The sequence below is a fragment of the Manduca sexta genome, chromosome 23 (genome assembly GCF_014839805.1).
Source record: "Manduca sexta isolate Smith_Timp_Sample1 chromosome 23, JHU_Msex_v1.0, whole genome shotgun sequence".
Classification (NCBI taxonomy): domain Eukaryota; kingdom Metazoa; phylum Arthropoda; class Insecta; order Lepidoptera; family Sphingidae; genus Manduca; species Manduca sexta.
In genome coordinates this window covers 11514652-11542507 of record NC_051137.1, presented here as the reverse complement: position 1 = coordinate 11542507, position 27856 = coordinate 11514652, and the positions used below count along the sequence as shown (strand labels likewise).

Sequence of the window (27856 nt, the reverse complement as noted above, 5' to 3'; positions counted from 1 at the left end):
GCTCACCAATATCTAAGCTTTAATTAATTGATCCGTGTTATTTGAGTTTTGATATTTATGAGCTCATCTGAATGCCCAGGTAACACAAAATACACGAACCTGTAGGGCATATTTTTTTATTGCTTACACCTTTGGTGTTCTTGTAAATATCAAAGTAATTTACCTCTACCACTACAAGTTTATACCCAATGACTAAAGTAACTTTATCTAATCTTAAAGGAAATATAAATAAAAACGCTTTAAATGTGACAAAACCTTTATTTTTGTCTTCTTACAATTCCACGCAATTTTATAACTTTCCAAACTTTATCAAGACGGAATCGTGGCACGTCATTGAAATAATTCCCCATTTGTACACGACATCTGAATATGAATTGCAGCCAGTTGCCGTTATTGTAATTCCTATTAACAGCCATTTGTAAAACATTCATCACCAATGTTATATCTATATATGTATAATGAATTTATAGCTTCAGGTACCTATTATATAGGTTTATGTCATACAATAAATCTATATAGAAATAATACATTGTTATCATGCTTCCCCTAATATGTACAACAATATTTAACATTCATTTCAGTAATTCATTATTGCAATACATTTCACAAATAATTTATTACTTTCTATAAATATGTACGTAAAAATAAGCATATGACCTTAGCAAAAAAAATGTAAGTCATATTCGAGGTGATGAAACACTAAAATGTATTGAGGGTGCTAATGGTGTGACAGCGAGTGACAATGCTCGCTCTCCATGTAGCTTCAGTACAGAACATGGTACCAGCGTACTATGGATTCCATTAGTTAGTGAGTATTTGCAAAGTACGAGTGACGAAGGGTCCATATAAGCGATTTATAACGGCTTCCCTTTCGTAATATTTGTAAACAAACTATTAAAATAAATATTAAGCGTACTGTGGACTCCATAGTTATTAGATGGTGAGTATTTGCAAAATACCAGTGGTGAAGGGTCCATATAAGCGGATTCCTACCGGCTTCCCTTTCGTTATAAATGTAAACAAACTATTAAAATAAATATTAAGCGTACTGTGGACTCCATAGTTATTAGTTGGTGAGTATTTGCAAAATACCAGTGGTGAAGGGTCCATATAAGCGGATTCCTACCGGCTTCCCTTTCGTTATATATGTAAACAAACTATTAAAATAAATATTAAGCGTACTGTGGACTCCATAGTTATTAGATGGTGAGTATTTGCAAAATACCAGTGGTGAAGGGTCCATATAAGCGGATTCCTACCGGCTTCCCTTTCGTTATAAATGTAAACAAACTATTAAAATAAATATTAAGCGTACTGTGGACTCCATAGTTATTAGTTGGTGAGTATTTGCAAAATACCAGTGGTGAAGGGTCCATATAAGCGGATTCCTACCGGCTTCCCTTTCGTTATATATGTAAACAAACTATTAAAATAAATATTAAGCGTACTGTGGACTCCATAGTTATTAGATGGTGAGTATTTGCAAAATACCAGTGGTGAAGGGTCCATATAAGCGGATTCCTACCGGCTTCCCTTTCGTTATAAATGTAAACAAACTATTAAAATAAATATTAAGCGTACTGTGGACTCCATAGTTATTAGTTGGTGAGTATTTGCAAAATACCAGTGGTGAAGGGTCCATATAAGCGGATTCCTACCGGCTTCCCTTTCGTTATATATGTAAACAAACTATTAAAATAAATATTAAGCGTACTGTGGACTCCATAGTTATTAGATGGTGAGTATTTGCAAAATACCAGTGGTGAAGGGTCCATATAAGCGGATTCCTACCGGCTTCCCTTTCGTTATAAATGTAAACAAACTATTAAAATAAATATTAAGCGTACTGTGGACTCCATAGTTATTAGATGGTGAGTATTTGCAAAGTACCAGTGGCGTAGAGTCCATAAAAGCAATTCCTACCGGCTTCTCTTTCGTAATATATGTAAGCAAACTATTAAAATAAATATTAAGCATACTGTGGAGTCCATAGTTATTAGTTGGTGAGTATTTGCAAAGTACCAGTGGTGAAGGGTCCATATGAGCGGATTCCTACCGGCTTCACTTTCGTAATATATGTAAACAAACTATTAAAATAAATGATATTATTAGCTAATGAATAATTAGTATCTATAGCACAGTGGCCTAAAATCGGATTATTATTAGTAACCTACATTTCGCTCTCCTTTAGAAAAATTTCACCCTTCGCCACTAGAAACTACAGCATATTATTGCAAAAATGATTTCCAATACTGGTTGTATTGTTTACAAAATCAAAAATTATTAATAAAAATCCATGAAAGTAAAATAGTATTGAACAAACTGGTTGAATAATATTTTTACGATAAGGTACAGCGTGTTCTGTTTTCATAAGAAACCCAATAAATATACCTATGTGTAAATTAAAACAAAGCCTTTATCAACAAAATTAGCCATGAATTTATAGGTGAAGTATTTTTGTTTACCCGATGTTAGTTTTTAGCCACAACTTATATGATAAAGTTACGGAAAATTGAATTTCTAATTTATACCATTGTATGACGGTACATAATTCATTACAGATTTTTAATCCATAATATATAATACAACGATCATTTCATATATCATTAGATACATTTACAGTAAGTGATGTAGATATAACTAGATACATAATAAATATTTACAAATAATACTAAACTACATTCATAAAATATTTTTACGCGTTCTTGAATAAAATTCGAGTAACTCAGCCCTTCACCGTTTTAAAATTTTAAATACTTAACAATACTTTAGTAATAAATACTTTTCTACAACAAAGCACTATAATATATTTAATGTTTACATTGCACTGTAAGAATGCAGTTTTGAAGAATTTGCTGTTAATATGGCCAAAAAATCGCTTTAAATTACTTAAAAAAAACATATAATTATATCGCGTTGGAGAGCTGCCTGTATGAGAAATGTTTATTAAGAAATAATTAAATAAATATATTAAAGAAACTTAAATATAACGAATTTATAATATTAAATCAACATACGGGTATTAATAAATACGGAATATTAAATAATCTACACTCTACAGAATATACTAAATTAACAACATTAATTCTACATTTTATGTAAGTACAATTTAATACTACAAAATTTAAACAAATACACAATTATATTCATTATCACTGAAATTCTAACAATGCGTCGTACCTTTGAGCTTTTTAGTTGATTGGCGTTTGCTGAATGAAATGCTTTATTTAAAACAATACATGTACATCTTATACATTGTTTTCAATGTCTTATGTATGCAGGCTTTACATCAAATATATCTTTCTTCTTTGACTCGGCTTCTTGTATTTGATGTAAAAATAGCACACACAGTATTGTAATATTAAAGTACTTATTGGGTTTACGTATTATTAGAATTTCACCGATATTATTCTCCTATAAACGTAGGAAATAAGGCACGATCCTAGCACCTAGACATTATTGTCACAGTTGAATATGTATTCTGGTGGCCTTTAATTAGAATTTGCTCACAATCAAACAATTCGAATATTAATAAATAATTTCATCGACGAAGACGCGCCCCACTACTTTCTCTAATCACTGACAGTGTGCGTGAGAAGTATGCGTGCACACGCACACTACGATGGATAGCGTCGAGGTTGATGCTTGAATCAATCCCCTTACCCCGCGACACCCCGCTCAAAAGGTGGTGGGGCGCGTCTTCGTGAATGAAATGAAATATACTCTTTATCGATAGAATCGATTGCAACAATCGATATCACAGCATCGATAACTGTCCGCTCTTTAAAGATATAAACTTTATTTACACAAGAACATCCAACCTATAACGAATTGGACCCAATAAATCTTTCCCTGTGTCGCCTTCACAATACCAAAATATACATTTATTGTTACAATCATAAAATATGCAACAAACGCATTCTGGACTTCGAAAAACAATATCCAACAATATTTTACAACAACCGCAAACAAATCAATTGGTCCCTACTGTGAGAAAATCACTCCGATTCGGACTCGCACTAGACTTCTTTGGAAACGTATTTACTTACCATTTTACAAACATGGCGTTGCAAAAATTATTTGTGCTTTCTGGTAATGAAAATATGCTTTAGTAGTAACAATGTAGTATTCAATATTTAAATTATGTTTTATATAAATAACATTAACAAACTTTATTAACGACATAACCGCTTTTTGTTAGAGAGTAATTTGACTCACTATAACCAAAATTATAAAGCAAATACAAATGAACATCAAACGGACGTGTGCCAATATTTGCAATTATAATTAATTATTTCACAGTTTAATCGGTGTTCATTTGAACAACACTTTGTATTAACATGACTACTTCAGCATATTGTTTTTTAGACAATATGTTTACAATTTTACTGTCAACCTGTAAAAAGCATTATTAAAAATAATTACAAGGTATGCGGAAATTGACTTATAATCTGAGAGGGAAACATTTCAGTATTAACAAATTAAACCAAATATAGAGTATTGCGAAATTCAATTTTATAAATAAGTTTTCCTTCCATCTTGCAAGTTTTCCTTCACATGTTTTAGTGTACACGATCACCATATTATGTCCTTGTGACTAGAATCCTTGTCACAAGCTTTCAATCACAACGTTTCCTCTAAAAAATTCATTACTATCCCCTCCTCACCTCATCTTGTGGCCTCGCCGTTAAGTTCAATCTAAAAAATTAACACATTTTAAATATAAAAGCAGCGGCAATGGCGTGTGTATATGCTCTGAGAATTCATGCAGGCGTCGAAATTTAAGTTTATTAGTTCCTATTTTCGAAATTCTTTTAGTGTTAGTTATTTCGCATATTAATATTTATTTGCATACTAGTTATTGCTCGCGGCTTTGCCGATGTTAAAAGACTTCGCTTTTACAAAAGCCCCTAATCACAGAGTCAAAGCGATATCTGTACAACGCTAGCGACATCTATTTAAAAAATCAGATAAAAAAAAGAATTATTTCATATAAAAATGTATAAAGCTTGGTCAAATTTCATTCAAATGTGTTCAGCTGTAGATGAGTTTACTTCTAAAAATATATCCAAACATGCAAACATCCGAACATTTTCACAAACTGTTGCATTTATAATATTAATAAGAATAAGAAGTAAGATAATCATGAAACAATATAATGAAACATAAAGTCAGAACTGGGCCCTAAATGTTTTTTGTAATAAGACGCAAGTTTCGTGATATAATTCTACGATAATCATACCAAAACTATAGTGCTCTTTATTAATTTCCACAAAAATATTAACCATTGTTATAAAAAAAATACACGTCAAATTGATAACCTCGTCCTTTTTTTTTAAGTCGGTTAAAAAACATGCCCAAACCGTACCTTATCGGCCCTGGCGAGTATGAGCGGCGTGGCGTGCGGCGGCGGCTCGTCTGCGCGTGCGCGCGCGCGCCGCGTCTCGCCGATGTTGTCGTGCGCCTCCTTCGGCAGCCACTTCCATATCACCGGCGTGAACAGCTCCGCGTCCATCTTGATCGCCTGCTTGTTGTCGAACAACCAGCCGACCAGCGCTCCCGTCACGAGGGTGGCGGCGAGGCCTAGCGGAGCTATCCAGTGGTACGAGATCCGGAACAGCGGGAATATTGTCTCCGGGTCCTGTTGATTACAGAAAGAAAAAGTAGTTTCTCTAAAGTAAGGCTTTTTATGAAAACTTATTTTGAAAAATTCAAGACTATTTTTAGACCTGTTAAAAGTACCAAGATTTTTTATCTCCGCTTTTATTAGCAGGTGGAAGACTTATGAGACAAAATTAATTGCAATATGTTGACAAGTAATAGTCTTTTATAGACAGACCTCCCTCTCAGTAGCAGAGGAGGCCCGTGACCAACAGTGGGAAAGTATATAATACAGGGCTGATATTATAATATTATTAAAGTCTTTTATAGGAAACAAGCTGCAAAAAAAAATTATGATATAACTACAACACTAACCAATTTGTCAGTGACTGAAACAAAGGAGCCATTCCTGGCGCACTCCATTGTGATGTTGAGAGGGGGTGCCCTCAACCCTTTAGCTGCAGCCGCCTGGGTGCCCATGGACGTGGTGCCGGCCACAAGCGCCCCCGCGATGCCGCCCGCTATAGCACCCTTGGGCCCCACCCACCAGCACGCCATGCCCAGCGTGAAGATACCGCACGTGGTACTCGCTGCTATAGCTGATAACGCTGTTGCTACACCTACGAGGATTTTTGAAAATTTACAAGAGTTCTATATAAATACCCTAACTATCCTTAAAACTAAAATTATTCTATAAATTCATTTAAACTTTATTTAAAACCGCAGGCCGTTATCTATGCCTTCCTATTGAGAAGTATGCCTTCCTATTAAGTTATAGATCATTAAAAAGCTAAATTTCATGATAATGCTTGTTGTGTATATGGAAAAATAAATCACTAGCACCAATATTGTACTGAATCTTTTAATTATTGAGACTATCACAATTTTATAATTAATTAAAAAAGCGCACGACAACGCGCCAACGACCATTGTCTTTGGACAATGCTTGACACTTATTTATGATCCAACGTACTTCTTACTACATACTACTTGATGTTTAAGTGTTTGACCAACTTGCTGCACTTACCAAGAACACCGCCCAGTTTTGCGATAACAATTAGCATTAAAACGGATATAACTGCAAGCAAGCCGGTGACGAGTCTCGCCAGCAAGCCTTCAAGCAACGGCTTCAACTTTAAACGCAGCCAGCTTCGGAGGATGTCTTCTATCGCCACCAGCGCACAGGCATTCAACACCGCTGATAACGAACTAGGAAAAAAAGGTATTAGTTCAAGTAATATTACTATACTCTTACTAATAAAAGTAACCTAGTTTTGTCAAAAATTGCGTGATATGTAGATTTCACACTGTGGATAATTTAATGTTAAGTAGAGACAACTAATAAAGCCTCTTCTAAATAAATATTTGAGAGACTTGTGTAATCAAAATGTGTTATGAACTTTATGTTTTAGTAACACCTATACAGTCAGCCACAAAAGTAGCTGAACGAATCGGAAACTTCAAACCGCTTCTATACATTTAACTTACACCGAAATACATATATTTTTTTTATTTAAAATCAATTAAACCTTTTGATGTTTAATTTAAAGAAGGAAGAAAGACTGTTGTTAAGGACACAAAAATTTAAAGACGATTTGGAATTTTAGATTTGTTTAGATACTTTGGTGGCTGACTGTACCTTGTTCGCTTGTGAACATATTAGTGACGTGGTTTCTGACAAGCATTTTGCTTGCATCATGGCAAATGACAGAGATAGTAAGCTTAATCTCAACTCACCTAAGTCCAGCTCCAAACACACCAGCCAGGAACACGCCAGCGAGTCCAGGCAAGTGCTGGACCCTGGCCACGTACGTGACGAAGGCGGGCAGCAGTCTATCGTCCACCAACGGTGCTGCGCCTGGACTGCAGCCGCCAGAGATCCACGCCGCGAAGGCGGACAGGCCGCACCACACGCACAGAGATATCGCGAATATTGCGCCGATGCAAAATATACCTAACGCGCTGAAATTGTATTATTACGATTTAGTAGCGAAAAGTGACATTTTCCGAAAGGGAACACAACATATACATAGGCACTAATATGCATAAATGCGATTTGCAAATCGTTCGGATAATAATTAGATGCTACAGAAATTCTACATAAAGGGAAGCCGACAGGTATTCCTGTCGGCTTCCCTGTTGGGTTATATGGACCCTTCGCCAATGATGATTGTAGAGACTGGGGTGGTTGTCTTCTTGATCTACATTAGATAACATTTAATTCTAGTACAGTATAGGTACTTCCTAGATACTAATGTGCATAAATGAGGTCTGCAAATCGTTCTAATGATAATTACGATTCTACAGAAATTCTACATAACGGGAAGCCGGCAGGAATCGAGTTATATGGACCTTTTGCCATTGATGATTATAGGAAGTGATATGATGATCATTTAAGTCGAGTACAGTATAGCTACTTCCCAAGATAATACAAGAGGGTTCACCAAATTATACCGATATTAATTCTAACGCCGTATAGCTACTGGTCAATATTATAAACGAGGGCTAAATATAATATACTGGTGGCGAATTGAACGATGCAATGGTACTCATGAATGCCCACAAACTAAGACAATAACATCATAATTGTATATTTCTGGCTGACTATGACAAGGTTCCATGATATAATTGATTTATATACTATATCACCAAGTTTCTAATTTTTTTTTAGTGAAGATTTCCAATAATACCAAAACATAAACAAAGTGGGAACAATAAGGTTTTAATCATTTTTTACCAGCATGAAAATTATAAATATTATTTTTGCAATTTCAGTAAAAAAACATATAGGACCTTGTAAGTGAGCCAACGATATTATAATTAAAGTAACTCAAAGTAAAACCGTCATAGAGAATGCTACAACAGCTTTAAGAATGCGACAACTATGTAGTAGCAAAATTGATCGATAGACTTTAGCTATGCAAATCACACATGACGACGAATGTACCCGCCTACAAAATTAAACTCGAATGACTTTTTAATGTTATAAAGAAAAATAAACAACCATTCTGGTACTATTCCAAGATTGCAGAATTAATACAAGTATTTTGGCTGCGGTTTAAAATAAACTTGACATTCACCTTCAAGTTATGTAATTTGCGTTTACTAAATTTGTTTTAACCTTGTGCTGTAGTGATTGATTATTTTACACACATCGTTTTATCACCATAGATTGTGTACTAACACTTTTCCCAGAATATATTTTTCTACATGGTTAAAATAATATTTATCTTGTCCATGGTGAAGTAATGTGTAGTCAAATATTAACTATTGAGTAATGAGTTGTTAACTTGTGTAAAAGGTACCACTGATTGGACGTTTTTTTATGCTATGTATTCGTTCTATGTTTTCTGTGTGTCAGCTTCGAAAAACGAACATCGAAACGTCGGTTTGAAATAAAGAAACGACGAACTTCGGATTTAACTTTACTACCAAATTACTTCTAATGATAACTGTATCATTACCATCATCTTTACTATTTATTTATTATTATAATTTTCGGAATTATCTCCATTAAGAATGCTAAATGCTGAACCTTACCGTTAATACTTCGACACATTACTTTCATGCCATTTTCTTATAAATTTTAGGATTTTATTTTAACAGTCCATTAAAGAACCAAATTATAATATTTAAAATATCGCTTAATATTCTAAATTTGAAACTTTGTAGATATTGAATATATGTTCAAAATAAACGCGTACAACCGCCGAAAAGATTATAATAAAATCAGCACACACAAAAATCATATGGATTAACATAATAAAGGGTTTGAACTTCGAAAAGTACAAAATGGGACATTTTTCTCGTAAATGATCTTAACGCAAGCGACATTTTTTCAAGCCTATCTAGAATAATTAAATATTATACCCACGTAATAGCCTTCCTTTTAGTAGGCAAGGCGATGTATCGCTGCACCATAGTTTGGTTGACGGAGTTGAAACACGTCCAATACAAGAAACCTCCGACGATTGCGCCCCAACCGGTCTGCCGCTCGTATGGACAAAAACTCCAGCTAAAGGAAGATTAATAATGATATATCTAATTATTATTACGAACAAGAAATGAATTGAGTGTAATTTTCAATTCTTCCTAGTTATGTTTGAATACTATATAAAATACGTTTAGATTTTACACAGGTAGCAATTAAATGCCTGTGCAATTTTTTCTTCTCGTTGCGTTCTAATGTAATTTCGAAAATATAATATTGAAACATACAGACTTACATAATTGGGAATTAATACTCTTTATGCAAAGCCCGGACATAATATAGATTGTATTTTTTATCAATCTTGTTCATTTTTATACTAAGGCCTACTAAACATTTAAACTAAAAAATAGAATCTTTATTAATATTACTACCCCTTTACGTAGGAGCTTACAAAACCGACGATATATGGGTATTATATACCACTACCTACCTGCAAAGAAAAAAAGCGTGATGCTAAGTCCACTAATCTCACTTACTTGGTTAATTCAAGCCTGCCCGCCGAGCTGGCTATGTCGATGACCACCTTCACTCCGCCGACGGCGATGGTGCCCGCCGCAGCGATCAGCACCACACCGATAAACATTATCATGGTTTGTACCGAGTCCGTCCATACTACCGCTCGAAGACCACCCTAAGATAATGTATCGAAATAGCTATAATATATAATGATACTCAATGAGTATATTTGTGAAGAAGTTAAAAGGGTATTTGGTATAATTTGTTATTGATTATGCGCAAAATTTCCATGAAAAATAACACTTGGATTATATTATTATTTTAATAAGTAAATATAGACATTTATTACAAAGTTTTATATGTAATCTAAAAATAATAGAAGATGTATTTGGATTGTTTTAAATTCAATAAATTTATAAGGAAAGTTGCTAGAAAAATGTTGTTAGTATCTATGTTATTCTTATGCATGGTGGAATGAGGAAATATTATGAAAAGATGTTCTACAATGGCGGTAACCTTTCGCATGCCAATAGTGAGTTATATAACACACGCTGCCGTTAGAGATAATATTTAAATATTTCTCACGTACCTATGCCTTTCATAATAATTAATTGTCAATGGATAGCATAAGGCATAATAACAGGTTCTATGCGTAGTCAAACCGTGAAGAATATTTATCATTTTATTTGATAACCATCTAAAGTCAATTTTGATATAGTGACATTTTGTAATTAACTTTAATTTTAGTCAATCCTATGTCCTACGGTAATGATTTATTCAGTTATTTTAGGTATTTATTATATGACGTATGTTAATGTAAATTTCTGGACAATCCTACAGTAATAATTTTATCATTTTTTTTTTAAATTTATTGCTATTCCGTATGATATCATACTTAACATTCTTATTATTACATTTTCTGATAAGTATGTATATTGCAGCGAGCATACATCTATATTGTCACCATGCTATCTGAATGCCGTGAGTTGTGACGTCCATGGTATAAGATAATCTTATCTCCCCATAGTAAATTCTAATAATAAATACTCATTGCCATAATACTGTAATCTAAATGCATAATAAATCAATGAACAAAAACTAGTTTTATATAAAATCCTCCAAACATCCACGTCCAATATTGTTATAGATAACTAGCATTTGTTCGCGGCCTTGCCCGCGTAAAAGACTTTTCCGGGAAAAGTCTAACTATACCTACATATATATGTCGACTCTTAATAAAATAATGACCTATTTCAAAATTGTTAATTTGCGGCAGTCGTCGAAAAACCAATTTCTGTTTGCTACCTTTTTTTTGAAGTTGCTATAAAATTGAGCTTATTAAAGATAGGTAAAAAATGAAACCTATAGAATGAAAATAAGGGAAAAACTAAAAGGTCGCAAACAGAAATTAGTTTTTCGACGATTGCCACAAACTAACAATTTTGTAATAGGTCATTATTTTATTAAGAGTGCGATGTTTTCAGATTGTCAAACTATTTCTATATATCAAATTTCAACGAAATCCCTTGGATGATTTTTGGATTTTATCGCATTCAGAGAGATGCAGCGTGGCATTTGGTTTTATTATTATTATATTTTTTAACAATTACGCAATTGTTGCGTAACTTTAATCGTTTACACAGCGCACGCAGCGGAAGCTCTCAGATGGATTAATTTTTCCCCGTTTTAGTTACATTTTTCATTGATGCTCCGCTTCTATTGGCCATAGCGTAATGTTATATAGCCTTCCTTGATAAAAGGGCCATCAACACAAAATATTTTTTCAATTCGAAGCAGTAGCTCCTGAGATTAGGTTGTTCAAACAAACAAAGTCTTCAGCTTTATATAATATTATTCATAATAAACTTACCAATACTGTGTAAAGCCCGCATATTGCAACCATAGAGCCACCCACGACAAACACACTGGCACCAGTCACTGCAGTTGAAAAAAAAAACAAATAAAAAAACAAAATAAAAAATTGGGTAGCAAATCATAATTTTAACCGGATTTTGATCGAACTTTCTGTTAGATTCTAAAAACCGAATATTTTTGATAAATTTAATATACATAAAATTGTCTTCTGACCGTAACTTCAACTAATTAGTGATATGTACTATTCATTGTAAAAAGTTGCGTTCTTTGCATAAATGTGTAATATTGTTCAACAACTATCATTAACATTGACGCAAAGCCTCACGGACAATGTAAAATGCGGATTTACAACACTTGAAGCTATATTCTATTGTGTACTTTTGATTAAAAAAATTATGTGATGTCATCTGTTTCAAAAACTAGTTTATTTAGATTTAAAATTAAATAAAATGACGCTCATTCCAACGTTAAAAAAAAAAAAAAAACAAAAATATTTTTGATGGAAAACTTCAGATAAGCATCAGCCCTGAGTGTCAAATTTGGCGATAGATTTACCATATGAGCTCACGCTAACACATCATGGGACGCAATTAGGGAAAAGTGGGTGCTTCAGTTTTCTGCCTCTCCCTATGAAAATAAAAGCCATGATGTGTGTTTGTTTTTAAGGAAAATTTCCAGAGTAAAGCCCAATAATAAACACCAAAAATCATTCAGCTATTACATGGATAATTCACAAAAAATATACAATACATTGTTATCTTTATCTCACGTGCCAATCTAAGTCTAAATAGAATATTACTCAACATTTAAAATTCAAGTCATGTCTTTTACCAATAAGTATTCAGTAAGTTTTAATTATATTTATTATGTATGTCGCGTTTATTTTTTTTTCCATAACAATCCAATATTATCATTACATTATATGGATTTTATCAGATCTGTAAAATCTCATCTTCGTCAGTCAGAACTCCACTCCACTTACCGTCAGGTGCAGTGGGGTTACTGCCCATAAATGACAGAAAAAGCATTTTAACAATTATTATGACATAATTCTAATACATAAGATTTAACATAACTTTTATCATTATCGGCTTCAGAATGTCCACTACTGTCCATAAACCTCTTGAAATTCCCAAACCAACCTATTGGAAGCGTTCCGCATCCAACGATTTCCTAGGCCCTTTATCGGATTAAATAACACAAAAACTAAAGGTATCCACATAATATATCGAATTTACTCACACACACACACACACACACACACACCAAGTGTACTTAGTGCAGTAAATCTGGTTTATTAAAGACTAGTTTTAGCCCGTGGCTTTAGCGCAATTTTTTTTTTTAGGATAAATATGTTCCGAGGATAAAAGGTAGTCTATATGGTTCTTAGGCGTAATGTAGATCCTATTATTGGAAGAATTTTCAAAATAGATTTAGTAGTTCCAGAGATTAGCCCCTCCAAACGAACGAACAAACTTGCAATATTTTCTTCTTTATAATATTAATATAATAATATGTTTGCCTATGGTCTGCTTTATTATTCAATGCGTTGGAAAACCATTCCGCGACGTTTACATATTACGCCACAAGCCGTCGGTCCAGTGAGTTCGAAGATGATTGACCGTGGCAGCCTTCTTTCATCAACTCTACCTACCTACAACGGTTAATAACATTATGAAATAAAAAATAATGCTCTTGCGCATAGAACGATAGTTTGCGATGTATGGCTGTCCGGTACAATTTCTAACAAAGTAAACTCAGAAACCGCTGAACGGATATGGATTTACTTTTAAATACAAATAGAATATGTCTTAGATTACCAAATAAGATACTTTTTGACCGGTAATGTTCATAATAATTCTTTACTTGGAACCGCGAGCCATACATAAATTTTATATTAATTGTTTACAATTATTTGTTGCTCTAAAAGTGTATGAACTTACATTGGTTAAACGCTAATGCTGGAACATATACCACCATTGGCAGGAACAGTACCTGTAATAGATATACAAGATCAAAAGCTTTCATCAATGCCAAGTCCATTTGACAATTACTAGCCATGTCTTTTAATATCCGAACAATTTTGGGGTACATTATTAAACAGTGTTTGAAGAATAATCTGATTACATAGAATAATAATAGTAATATATACTGTCCCAATGCAGGGGACGCTCCTCGTCTACTACTGAAAGGTTTTAGGCCATTCCACCACGCTTGCTTAGTATCGGTTGACGGACTTGCACCCTCGATTTTTTTATAGAGAACATCTCGGCAGTCTATTCCATTCCCAACTAGGCTATATCCGTTTTTTAGTTAACGTACTATTAGCAAGTTTCATAAGCAGCGATAACCTAGTTGGTTGTGGAACGGACTGCCGAGATAAATACCCGCAGGTTCAAATCCCAAGGGCACACACCTCTAACTTTTCTGAAAAAATTATGTGTGTATTCTTTGTGAATTATTGCTTGCTCTAACGGTGAAGGAAAACATCGTGAGGAAACCTGCATACCTGAGAAATGCTCTGTAGGAATTTTCGAGGGTGTGTGAAGACTACCAATCTACACTAGGCCAGCGTGGTGGGCTGAGGCCTAATCCCTCTCAATAGTAGGGGAGGCCAACAATGGAACAGTATATCATACAAGGCTGATATTATTATTAGAATGTTTCGGAAACCATAATTGCAGCATAGGGATCATTGACAACACCGCTTATTATCACCAAAACTGACAGAAAAGTTGTTTATATGCCATATACATGAAAAATACTCCCTTGGAAAATAATTATCTGTTTAGAAGATCCATTATCATACTATACTTCAACATTCGCGGCAGTTACGCGCAAGTATCACGTACAACCACAAACTGTTTCCATCAAATAACCAATTGACGATCGTGATCATTGTTCTGTTTACACCGTCGCCTCGCGAATTGTTGCGATCAAAGTACACATTGATGACCAAGTAACCTTGTTCGACAATGAATACGTCGTGTTAAAAATAGTGTTGGATAAAAAAAAATTATACATGTGTACGATCATTGACGTAGCTTGAAAGATATTTCTTTCATAACCCATCAGCTGTTTAACGAATGATATATTTGATTTAAACAATATATTTAATTATTTATTTTGTAATTAAGTCACAAACAATTTTTGTGTAATTATCAAAAGTTACTGTGAAATTATTGAGTTTAAAAATCGTTGTAATACTAGATTACGTAATTTATGCAACGAACAAACTTATTTACAGTATTATTATGCAAGTATGTAAATACCGCTGGACGTGTACCGCACAATGCATTTGACTTACACTGTAGATATCAATAAATAACAAAATGACACGAAAACTAAATATATCACACATAATTACTTTAGCAAAACTACATTCTGAAAACAAATATTCGGCCAAATTAACCGATGGGTCTCTTTGAACTTTTTTTAAAGAATAATATTGAGCGTATGCATAGATCTATCATAATATTGAGATTGTATTAGCACCACGGAGACTAAAAGTAATTAATCAACGCACCTTACAGTTTTTTGATCTGGAGCCAATTTTTGTTAAAATGTTACAAGACCGATTAATTATACATTATCCATTTTATAAAATTGCCTGATTCCACAATATCTTAAAGTTAATAGGTACCATCTTATTTCACAATTCATACAATAATAATGTATTTTTAAGTTTGTGCGTATATAAAATAGAAATAGCATTAGTCATTAGAGACATTGTAATTAATCGCTACTATTGCACATGTGTCCGTTCGTATGTGCTGTTGCATAATTTGAAATCTTAAAATGAAATGTACCATAGATTTTGACATATTGCCATTTTGAGCAACTCTGTAACTTCTTTTAAATATATCCTAAAAACTTCTTACTTATTACAATTGACGTAGCTAAAATATTTATTACGTAAATTTACGATTTATTTCAATAACGTCATAGTTGATATGTGAACTCGTTGTTCTACGACACACACATAGATCTAGTAGAGTGGATAAATACTGAACGCGAGTTCCGGCAATCTGACTGACAATTGATGTTGATTTTCTTTACAACAAATCGACGGACGGTGTGCAAAGTCCATCGCGCGTGGAGCTAACGACCTACTGCATAGTAATATGAATTGCTGATTAAACAGCCATGGAGACCACTAAAACAACACGAAAACGCATGACGTTAAATTAAAAAAGTTGTCTAGGTACTATTTAATACGCTGACCGATTCAATTAAATGTCAAAACATACTGCTTCCTTAGAGGTTCGCAAATGGTTTAAAAAATAAAACTGGTGTATTTTTTTAAAGCCTAAACAAATTCGCGTAATTTATTCAATGTAAACATAGATTGCTTGTGGTTTATTATCGAAATGGTACTAATTAAATGTTGTCGCCATCGATTTTCTTACGTCACCAAACTAGACACGCACTATCAGTCATATTACACGTTAAAAATTACACACAAACCAACTACATATATAGGTATTCTATAATGTAGCGTTGGAAACGGTATACCTCCATAACGATATATATTTCCAAAATTGTCTACAATAGATAAAATAAACAAAATCCATATCAACTTTTAAAGTACCTAATTAAACTAGTTAACATACGTCATGCCGACCTTCTTAGGGCTAACAGCTGACTGCCGATTTGAATAAAGGATCATAACCCTTTCTTTCGAGCGATGGCGAAAATTGACCAATCACAAAGAAGATTTTTTATCATACTCACAAATCAATTATTTTGGTTGGACCATACTCGGGATTTGATTTTAGATTAAGATTGGAATCCTGGATCTAACAGCTCATTTGAATAAAGGATACCAATCTCAATATTCAATCCAATTCTGAGAATAAACCAATCAAAATAAGTAATTTGCAAGAATGTCACAAAAACACTTTATTTTGATTGGTCCACTTTTGAGATAGATAAAAAAAAATTGGGTTCATTTATTGAAAATAGCGGCAAATCAGGCATAAGTATAAAAATGTTTGTAATTTCATTACTATAATATCTTCACTGATGTTACTAAAATAAAATGTCACCGCACTGACACCTCTATGTTTTCCACTATTTTTCGTTATATTTTCCACTATAACGGAAATATTTAAGATTTATTATTACTTCAAGTCGTGATTACTTCTTAATTCGCCTCAGTAAATCCCCTATTATAATGTAATTGCATCTCAGCATACAACTAATACTGAACAACTTATAATTATTTAACGGATTGTTCTTGGACATGTGATTTCTAACAATGCGTTAACAACACAGGAAGTATATAATGATTTGTCCTTATACGAACGTTCTACTAGGACGGCTCATTAAAATTGTTTTAATTACAGCACGTCAATAAAGGAATATCATACTGGGCTGATTTTTCCAACATGAGATATAATTTATTCGTTAAAGTACGTTCGATAACCAAACTGAATGTGAAAGTAGGAAAACTGAACAATGTTATTAATATGTACTCTTATTTTTAATTAACTCATGTTGTATTCAAAGACATTAAACAGTTTAGTTATTAAAATTTAACTATTTTTCGGATTTTATCGCGGCTTTAATATTTTAATTTTCTCCAGTTTAGTTAGTTATAGACCGAACATCGGGACCAAATTGTGCTCCAAAAGTTATTACCAATTGGTAATAAGTCATTGTCTTATTTGAAATGTCCATGTGACAAGATTTCCCAGCGTCCTTAGATAAATAAAAAAACAGAAAATATGCTAATAAAGCGCATTGAAACGCGCAAATCATGACATAGAAAAAATATGAAGTATTTTACATTGATTTTTTGCCATAATACAGTAGATTTGAGTAACTATCACATGAACGCACAATTTTTGTATGACAATTTTGCACATGTCCGCTCTATATAATCTTAAAACTCTTTAGTTGTATTCTCTTTAGTTGTTGTATGTAGTACATTTAACTCAATGATTGTATTTTAAACTTCAGATTACATCTATCTGACGATTGAAAAATGAGCCCATATTAAAATGAATTCTTGGTTGATTAGTTATAAAATGTTGCATTATTTTATGTCACAAGGGGAGACATGTATATATTGCCTCCCGGACATTTGTTATCAATAATCTCAACGCACGCAAAGTAGGAAATCCGTAATATCTAATCTTTTACAGCCGAAATCATTTTAAATGCAAGTTACAGATGCGTGTGAATGACGGGCGTGTCGATAAGCAATAAGTACATTCTTTAAAGAGAATAAGGATTTGATATAATAGCGGACCGGCCTATGCTTGATTTTATACATTATTCTACATGTAATGGTTAATAATACGAAAAAGAAGCACTCCTGCGAAAACTGTATAAATATTGATTAAAAAATGAGCGAGTAATTCATATTTAAAATATTGTAGTGTGCAGAAGTGGGCGCGATGTGGGGATATCGCTTCATCTCTTTCTTTCGCACGCGTCGTAATTCCCGATGACGTCACATGTGGGTATTTCGTCTCTTTTCTGTTTCTTGTTAATTACCCCTTCCACCGAAATTCAAAGACTTATAACTTGTTGATTTTTTACCGGATTTCAATAATTCCTTCTGTGTTATAATTTATATTATGTAACTATTCGATAATAGTATAGAACAAAAATGAATCCGGTACCCTATTTAATAGAATGTGCATCCATTGCAAGAGGCCTACACTCAACATTGGATGAAAATTTAGGCTGAAGAAGAAAGAGAGAGAGAATAAAATGTACGTTAGTATATTTAATGACTTCAAGCAAGATGTTTTAGTTTTACCCCCATTTGCTTGGAAATTAGTTTGAAAGGCATTATATTTACTTAAGAATATTTTATGAATATTCAATTTCGTTGTAACAATATTAATAGAAATAAAAAAAATAACAAATCCAATTAAAAGTCTGTTACTTTTTTATGTATACGGCAATAAATTTTCTGTTTTCACATGCAAACAATTGACGGAAAGTAATAAAACGAGCAATGACTTACCTCGTCCAACAAGAACAAAATCGAGGCGACGGCTCTCACGTGGCGGTTAAATCTTAACTCTAGATACTGAAACAGAAAATATTTTATTAAGTAATTGATCTTTGGTAAATTTACGTATCTATGCACATTAATAAACAAATTCCCCTTTTCAATCTGTATGTATATTATCGATTTTTTCAAAATCTACTGAACCGATTTTAATGAAATTTGGTACGTAGGTAGTTTAAGACCTTGGGAAGGTTATAGGGTACTTTCTATCCCGGAAAAATATAAAGCGCGACGGGCGTTTTTTCCCGGAAAACTCGTTCACGTAGGCAAAGCCGCGAGCAAAAGCTACTACAACATAAATGATCATAATTTTATAGCAACACGAGAATATAACGACAGACTGTAAATAATATCTGGGTGTGAATATTTTCTATAGTTTCCATAGATCGTTTATAGGCCGATTCTTTTAAATGGTCTTAACCGTCGGATCCATAGGGAATATGCTTCAATCAGGATAAAGGTGACATGTCTACAGATTGATTTATTCTGACCATTTATATCTAAGAATAATGTTTCGTGGTCTAAAATATTTATCTAAATTCAAAAAAGATATCTCCCATTGCTTAAATTCCCTGTAATATTTAAATAAATTAGACTTACAACAATTACCAAAATCATTTAGAGAGGCATCGCTCAAAATTTAAACGCAAATATTTTGATCACACGTTATAATTACGTTCAGTTTTATGCAAGCGATAATATTCGTCTACGAGATCTCATTACAGGCTAAAACAAAATACAAAGTAAAAAATTCTATACACAATAAATCTACATAATAACCTACAAAGACATGATAAGGTTAAATATTACATTTTCGAAATGAATTTTTTTGATCACAAAACCTAGGTCAATTTAAATTAAGGAATAAATTCTCTTTTATAACATTTGAATTTGAGCAAAAACAAATTATGTTTAAAGTGTGATAAAATTTATATTGAAAATGTGAACATAACTTTGTCCTTAAACGTTTAATACTAGAGACCAAAGTCCACTAATCGCGTCGGTACTCAATGTATTCATGTCTATATGACTGAGTACTCTAGTGATAAAATCGGTAGATATAATCTAAGATAAATTATGCGACCGCACGTCAAAACTGATTTCTATTTTATTACTCACTACTATGAATGGGTCTTTGTTTTATAAATCGGAACGTCTTCTTATTAAGGCCTAGTTTATAGATTTATTGCAAGTATTATTTGCCAATTAAAAGAGAGAACAGGTTTTCATTGTTAAAGTGTGCCGGCAAATCAAAATGATAATGAAACGAAATGTTTATATAAAACGATCTAAGATTTGGTACATTACAATATACGAATCCAAATTATTGCTGCGTTTATTGTTTTATCTATTAATGTTTATTTCAAAATTTTGTGTTGCAGTGAACATCATTTTTCACTCACTCATGTTAACTTCAAAGGATTATCTTTGTTTAAATAAAGGAAAACAAATGTTTCGATTGAAGTCCATGTGTAAATGTGGTTTGAAATTTTGAATTTGAATGAAAGACTATAAGATAACAAGCTATTCAGCTACAAAAAAAATACAACAGTATCTACAAACATTAATAATATAGACAATTTCATCCACGAAGACGCGCCCCACTACTTTCGCTAACCGCTGACAGTGTGCCTGAGCAGCATAAGTGCACACGCACACTACACTGGATAGCGTCGGGGAAATTGCTTGGCTCAGTCCCCTTGCCCCGCAACACCTCGCAACACCCCCGCTGTATAGGAGGTGAGGCGCGTCTTCGTGGATGAAATTACCTATACAAATGATTCTAGCAAAACAGGAACTCACTTCATACGACGAGGACAATCTAAGAGTACAGAAGACTGGCAGATACACCGTAGCCACCACGACACAACTGAGACTCACTCCGAAGATCACCAACCAGTATTGTGTGCCGTAGTTGTAGATCTCCGCAGGGGTTCCTAGGATTGTTACGCCGGATACGTAACTGCGGGAAAAGGAATTCATTCACGCCTTTTATCCCCCGGTAGTGGCTCGTCATTTTTAAAAAGAAACTAGCAAGATGTTATTTATAAATAATGTACTGAAATAGACTTGGCTAAAAAAAGCAGATTTAAAGCGAGATATCAGAGTTATCATACATAGTGAAATAATTATAGCATAACGAATAACATAGTCTCAATATAATAATGACTAACCTAAATGAGACATAATAATAAATATCTATTATAGAACTATAGAATAAACAACAGGTATTTATTCCAGAAACAATGTAAATCCCTCTATAAAAATTTGATCCCAATTTGCCTCTTAAGAAAGTTTGTTTATCGCAACAGCGGTTAGGGTTAGGTTAAGGCTAAGGCTGCGCTTACTGCCACAACTCAAAAATCCACCCTGTATACAATAACATGTTTTATACGCAATAGCATACATAAGTCACCAATCTTACCTGGCTATAAGTGACATTGCTACTGGAAATGTAGACATGGACCTTCCTCCTAGGAGGTAGTCTTTAACATCCACTACCGCCTTGGTTCGCGAGCCGACTGCGCTGTACCACAGCCCGCCTGTGCAGGAAGCGGCGCAGAGGATCCCGAACGCCACGTAATCACTCACCCCGAACCCACCTTCTTTCATATTAAACCCCATCTTAAGTGTTATTTTATCTGAAACAACATAAATATATTTGGGTTTATATGATACTTGCTTTTTTGCTTTGATATAGTATAGGCAAGGAGCCTATACCATATCAAATATCATCATATCTTGGGACTGAATGAACATATTGGAACACATTGACGTATATTTTACTTATTGTACGTAGTACATTATATCTTTTGAATGTAATAAAAAAAATATGGATACTCTTTGAAAAAACATCCTGTACATCGATAGCGAAAAATGGGTGCACTCGTTGCACTTCTGCCTACTCCTTCGGAGATAAAAAGCGTAAGTGTGTCTATAATTTCTATGAATTATGAGTAATGTGGGATTGCTTTTCTTTAAATTTATAAAATAGTTTCACCTTTCTTTAAACCATTGTCAAATTTGGCATAATTTATATAACAATACAACATTATCGAGTGATTAATTAAAAATATTTCAATCATTAAGCGCATCATGATCATTGAAATCTTGGATCGTACAGTCAGCAACAGAAGTCGTTGAACATAATTTGTTTCCAATATTTCCTTATCATTATCATTTACCATAAGTTACTGATTAATTTAAATACAAAACAACTTGAAATAATTGAACTACAAAAGTAGCTGAACGCCGTCAAACCATTCACTGCTAAACATTACTAGCAATTTTTTATGATCTGTAATAAATACAAATGTGGCTGAAATTAGCAAATTCTTTGTTTTATATACAAGCTTTTTTTTCCAACAGTCCAGAATATCAATTAAATTGTTATTTTATAACATACTAGCTTTGGCTCGCTACTCCGCCTGCGTGAAAAAGTTTTTCAAGGACTAAAGTCTTGCTTTATATTTACCCGGGATAGAAAGTAGCGTATAGCGCTTAAGAGTAATGTAGCTTCCTATTAGTGAAATATTTTCAAAATCGGTTAAGCAGTTCCTGAGTTTAGCGCATTCAAACAAACATACTCTTCAGATTTATATAATAGTATATATTGAAGTTAATAACCCGAATTATACATTTTTAAGTATGGACAAAACATCATAATACTTTAGTAAGTAATATTATAACATTAATAGGAATAGGTTACATTTTAAACATCCTATTTTATAGAACACTGGCCGGTGTAAAGAACAAATATGTAAATTCAAAATTATTCTGGCAGGAGATTCTCTTCGAAGGATTCAACGTAAACGTCAGTTTCTTTTTCATATTTTTTCAGCCAATTCTTTCCTTGGGTATCCATATTGAAATGATAACCTTAATCTGTACTCTTCTTTGGTAAGTGATTTATGGTCCGTTTCAATGTTCAGGTGTTTTGTAAATTAGTATCTGTTCATCGACTTTTGTTGCTGATCGTACAATGTTATTCCTTCAAGCAAACATTAGTACAGGTTTTATACCTTATCGTGTTAGTTCGTTGGTATTTGTTTTGAATTGTACATACCGCCGTTTTCAATAAAAGAACAATAAGTAGAATGAACAACTCAGAGCGTCATTTTTATTGACACGCTTATAAATTACTTATTTCGATTGGAAAAAAAAATCTCGTGACAGATCGAAGAAAGAATTGGATCGTTCATTAAAACAGCCATCAAAAGAATTTTACCAACGCAAGATTACAGTAATAAAATGTTATAAAAAAACTATCTCAAAATCATTTCAAATAATATAAATTATCTACCTACTTAATTAAAATTTTGTTTCCAAATATCCTTTATCTATGTCTATTGTGCAATGTTTAAAAAGGTGTTTTTTTAAATAAAATACAAGAGTTTGTTTAAAGTGTGTGAATAACAGTCTGTTCTCAACAAATTAAAAATCCGACTGTGATGGCACTTTAACTTTCTATTAATATAAGCTAGTTTTGTTCCGAAATGCAGAGATACAATAAGACATTTATTAAAACGCGGTAAAAGAGTTTAAACAATAGAAGTCCTGGGTTACAGAATTCTTCCACCAAATTTCAAAGCATTATAACTTATTTATATTGCGGCCATTTGAACTTTATTTTTCCGTTACATTTTAGATCACATACATTTTTAATAAATATATTGCGGAACACTTAGGTCAAGAGTCCTACAATTAGTCTATCGGTAAAATACTAAGTACTTATCCTCTTTTAGGAATTTTCAACCTTCATCTGTTTTATCAAAATATTTTCCACATTAAGATAATAAACATCGTCGAGGAATAACAGTTCAATCAATAGATCAAAGGAAATCCTAGATGTGTCCTTAGGTAGTATTATAATTATTATTTGACGGAGAAACTTTGGGTATAAATACCCTGCAAAGTAATAAATAAACAATTCATTAATCCCAATTAGGTATATTTTTGCCTTGATTGTCATAAAACATTGAGTTTAATAAAAAAAGTGGTAAACGAAAAATTATTGTAGACCGTTTTTGTAACAGGTTCGCCTTGTTTTAACACCATTATAAATTATAATAATATCTCCTTTTAAATGTAATGGCGTATATGCTTTATACATAGGCTATGAACCGAAAAGTCTTTTATTCTATTTTCAGATGGTGCAATAACTACTTAATGCAATTTTATAAACTATTTTCCCGAGATTTAATGCTCTAAATAAGTTCAAAGACAGACAGGCGGATTGTAAAACCTTTTTCAAATATATTATCCAAAATACTTAAAATTGTTTGCAACGACCCAACATTGGAGTTGGATACGAGGAGAAAGCACAACTTGATAACATATCATGATTACGTCATCAATTACCGCTTTAATAAATAATTCGAGCGATAATTGTGATCTTATATATTTATGATGAGTAATACAACCATAAAACATGCTTCATAAAATTATTACATAATACAGATAATTTTATAATTTATATGTTTTATACATTATTGTTTACACGATTGCGGCGAAGTGACTCTAATACCTGATGGTGAGTGGCATGACGTCAATATACTTTCGATTGATTATTCCTATCCAGTCGGGACAATACCGCCGGCTTACTCGAAACCGGATATAAACAGGCTGATCCCGGAGTGCAACACACTTACATGGGCCACTATGCTGGGTTGCAAATATCCTATCACTAGTAAAGCAAAATATTACGATATTTAACAGGGTACACACTACACAGTACTTCAGGTATCATCAGCAATTATGATCAATTCGAAAGTAATTCCGTGGAATTCTCAGTTTTTAAGATTAAGTTTGTAAATCTATTTCAATAGAACTAGGCACGAAGCAAGCTTGAATATCTGAGGACATGGGACATTTTTATTATATTTTATCGCAAACCCAGATCCACTCCAGGTCCGGGCAGGGCCGCGAGAAAAAAAATTGTATTTGTATACGTTTGAAATTTGAATTCTGGACGCCAGATGACTTTTCTAGTGCTAGAATAGATGAGTTCGTACAACATTTCTACTTGTATACCATAGAGGGATACATTTCGACTTTTCGAAAGATACGTTTTTGTCCTCAATAAAGCCTTCATAAACATATAACCAAAGGTCCCAAACTATCTCTTAAACAGCTGCGTAACATTGCGTGACAAATCTATCTTTAATATCAACCCCAACTCATGGTTTACCTACCTCTTCGTGGCATGGAAAATTTAGATATAATCTATGCGGTCAGTTAATGTGCTCGTGCCAAATATTGCTTAACCGCAGACGCCGCGCTTTACGCGTAGTGTTGGATAATACTACATGCCCAGACAGTTGTTAAACAAAGCAAACAATCCTAAATATATTATTGCTGTTTTCTATAATATTCTATCTGCTCAGTGTAGTTCTATTTTAAAGATTAAGACAAGGGCTAATTAAACTTGGTAATATAGATCGGGTACTCCAAGTCCGAGAATACCGTTCCAATTAAAGTTAATAATCAATAATGATAATTCATTGTAAAGCTAATCCTTAAAACTATTGCGGCTATTTCCAATTTTTGCATTTAAAGGAGACTACGTTATTCTTTAATACTTTAGAATACTTTTTATTGTGAAAACTTTTACAAGGGCGAAGTCGCGGGCTAAAGCCAAGTTCACACAATAATGCACAGCAATTTTATGTGTGCGGGATGTTATGATATATTGGATCGGATCCAAGTGTAAACGGTTCATATCCGTAATTCCTTAGCATATTAAGTATAGTTCTGCCAGCTGAATGAACAGCAAATACATTTCAATATTTTACACACTGAAATCGTAAGGATATTTACTTCATGGAAGTAATTATCGCTTTTTTAATTAATCTTTACTTAATAAGCTTGGTTTTAATATCACGATCATACATACTTTTTCTAAAATAAAAATAATATCGCTTTATGGACTAATGGCAGTACACTGCAGCTGAATAACAACAGAAGTTTTTGGGGCGATCCCTGGGTATACTTATCTTCAGGGATAAAATAGTATTGCGTGACAAATAAATAGCATTATCAATCATAGGTTTAGTATAGTATCAATCTTTATGTGGTTTTTCTCGTCACTTAAGCTGCACTATGCCCGATATACACGTAATAATACCATAATAATGGCAGCCTTATATTATATACTGCCTACTACTGAGCACGGGCCTCCTCTACTACTGAGAAGGTTTTAGGCTTTAGTCCTAATAAGCAGTCTAATTCTCGTTAACAGACTTCACATATTCTAATTTCTTATGGAGAATTCGCAGCTACGTAGGTAATAATAATGTTAATAATGTTTTTCTTCACCGTTAAAGCGAACGCTTGGGTTTTGAACCTGCGGACCTACTTCTCGACCGTTCGTTTCATTCTGAACTAAGCTTTCGTGCACTTATTACGAGTAAATATGAATTGTCAGAGCTTTCGATTCAAAAAACATATGCAAGTTTTCCGGTGTTGAATTGTATATGTGGTAAAGTTAAGGGAAATTACTAGCTTTCAGCACATAATGGGAAGTATATAAGATCGACGAATAATGAGTATATTGTACTATTCATTCTGTCTACCCTACCGGGGCGCAAGCGTAGATTATAGGTTACGTGATTCTATATTTTATTACTGTCTCTATTGGCTGGAATGTAAACAATGAGCAGTTAGACGAGGTTAATAAATTTCTATTGCTTTTGACTTGCATATTATTCTTAAAATAAAACACCTACTGAAACGCATTTACACTCAAGAGAAATGCAAAATGGTTTTCGTGTTCGCAATATAAACCCACTATAAAGATAACAAAATTGATTAAATTCTATATATGTGTGTCATAAACACGAGTGTACTTAGTGGATTTCATAACTCATATTATAATAGCAAAATCATAATGCAAAAAAAAAACAATTTAAATTATATTATAATTCAATACAGAAAATCTTTCAATAAACTTAGATAACCCTAATTTTGCAATAACGCACTAACGAACTCTATCTAAAGTGTCGACAATTGCTTTGATAAAATAAATTGGACTCGCAACCATATTATGAGTACCTATTTCTAAAATAGGTAATTAAAAGTATAAACTACAGTAACCTTAAACAATGAATACAATCTAAATAAGGAAAACGCTATATATATTTTGGATAACAAATAAAAATAGTATTATACATTTATAATACCGAATATATCTAATTTTATCCATCTGCACGGCAATGTTAAGATTTTATAATGGTAATGCGAAATTATTATTCACATAATATATGAACTATTGCAATATTTTCACAGTGCACTCGACAAAAACTTAACTTAATGATTTATTAGACCATAACGAACAATCTCCGGAAAAAATAACAATTAGAATATTATAAAAGTAGCCACAGTGTTTACCTTTATATCAACAAATCCTTGAAAATGTAACAGACCAGTTTGTGCGGAAATAAATTCTTCGCATATATGACATTTGCGCGAGGGCATATGATATACTGGCAACGAATACGTCACAGATGCTACACTAAATCTTACAATTTACTTTCACCCAACATAGCTTCAACATAACACTGCTCTACTAAAACCCACAAATTCATGAACAAGTCAGTCGAAATTCCCGCGCACTTATATGTCAATGTCATTCCACAAATCCAGTCCCAACAGTGACACCCGGAAGATATCTGGAAAAAATTCACACGCGTTTATTCATCGGGATGCTTTGAAAGAAACGAAAACGATGTCACCGATGCGTGTCTCTTCGAGTACTACCTATTGCATAGATCGTTTTTATACAGTCATCCAGTTGAATACTTATCGAACAAGATTTTTTGTGACGTGCACATTGACAGCTGTCTGTCGCGAAAACGCGCCACAGATTGTTTATAAAGCATGTGCAGATTCAACACGTGTGTCTA

General features: G+C 33.2%; 1 protein-coding gene across 2 annotated transcripts; it reads right to left on the bottom strand.

Moving 5' to 3' along the window:
* Nucleotides 1–238: 238 nt before the first annotated feature.
* On the bottom strand, nucleotides 239–27804 carry LOC115456287 (sodium-coupled monocarboxylate transporter 1). Of its 2 annotated transcripts, XM_037441899.1 has the most exons (14): nucleotides 27711–27804; nucleotides 27342–27622; nucleotides 21379–21595; nucleotides 20757–20916; nucleotides 18906–18971; nucleotides 13867–13918; nucleotides 11919–11986; nucleotides 10069–10223; nucleotides 9476–9616; nucleotides 7339–7563; nucleotides 6629–6810; nucleotides 5977–6221; nucleotides 5369–5641; nucleotides 4669–4698 (listed from the first exon to the last, which is right to left on the bottom strand). In XM_037441899.1, exons 3-14 carry the CDS (start codon nucleotides 21576–21578, stop codon nucleotides 4669–4671), a joined length of 1797 nt encoding a protein of 598 aa, XP_037297796.1. In that variant the 5' UTR covers nucleotides 21579–21595; nucleotides 27342–27622; nucleotides 27711–27804. The 2 variants fall into 2 exon arrangements, with proteins under 2 accessions (XP_037297797.1, XP_037297796.1); XM_037441900.1 differs by having other exon boundaries at nucleotides 239–4698; nucleotides 27342–27804.
* Between the last annotated feature and the right edge of the window lie 52 nt (nucleotides 27805–27856).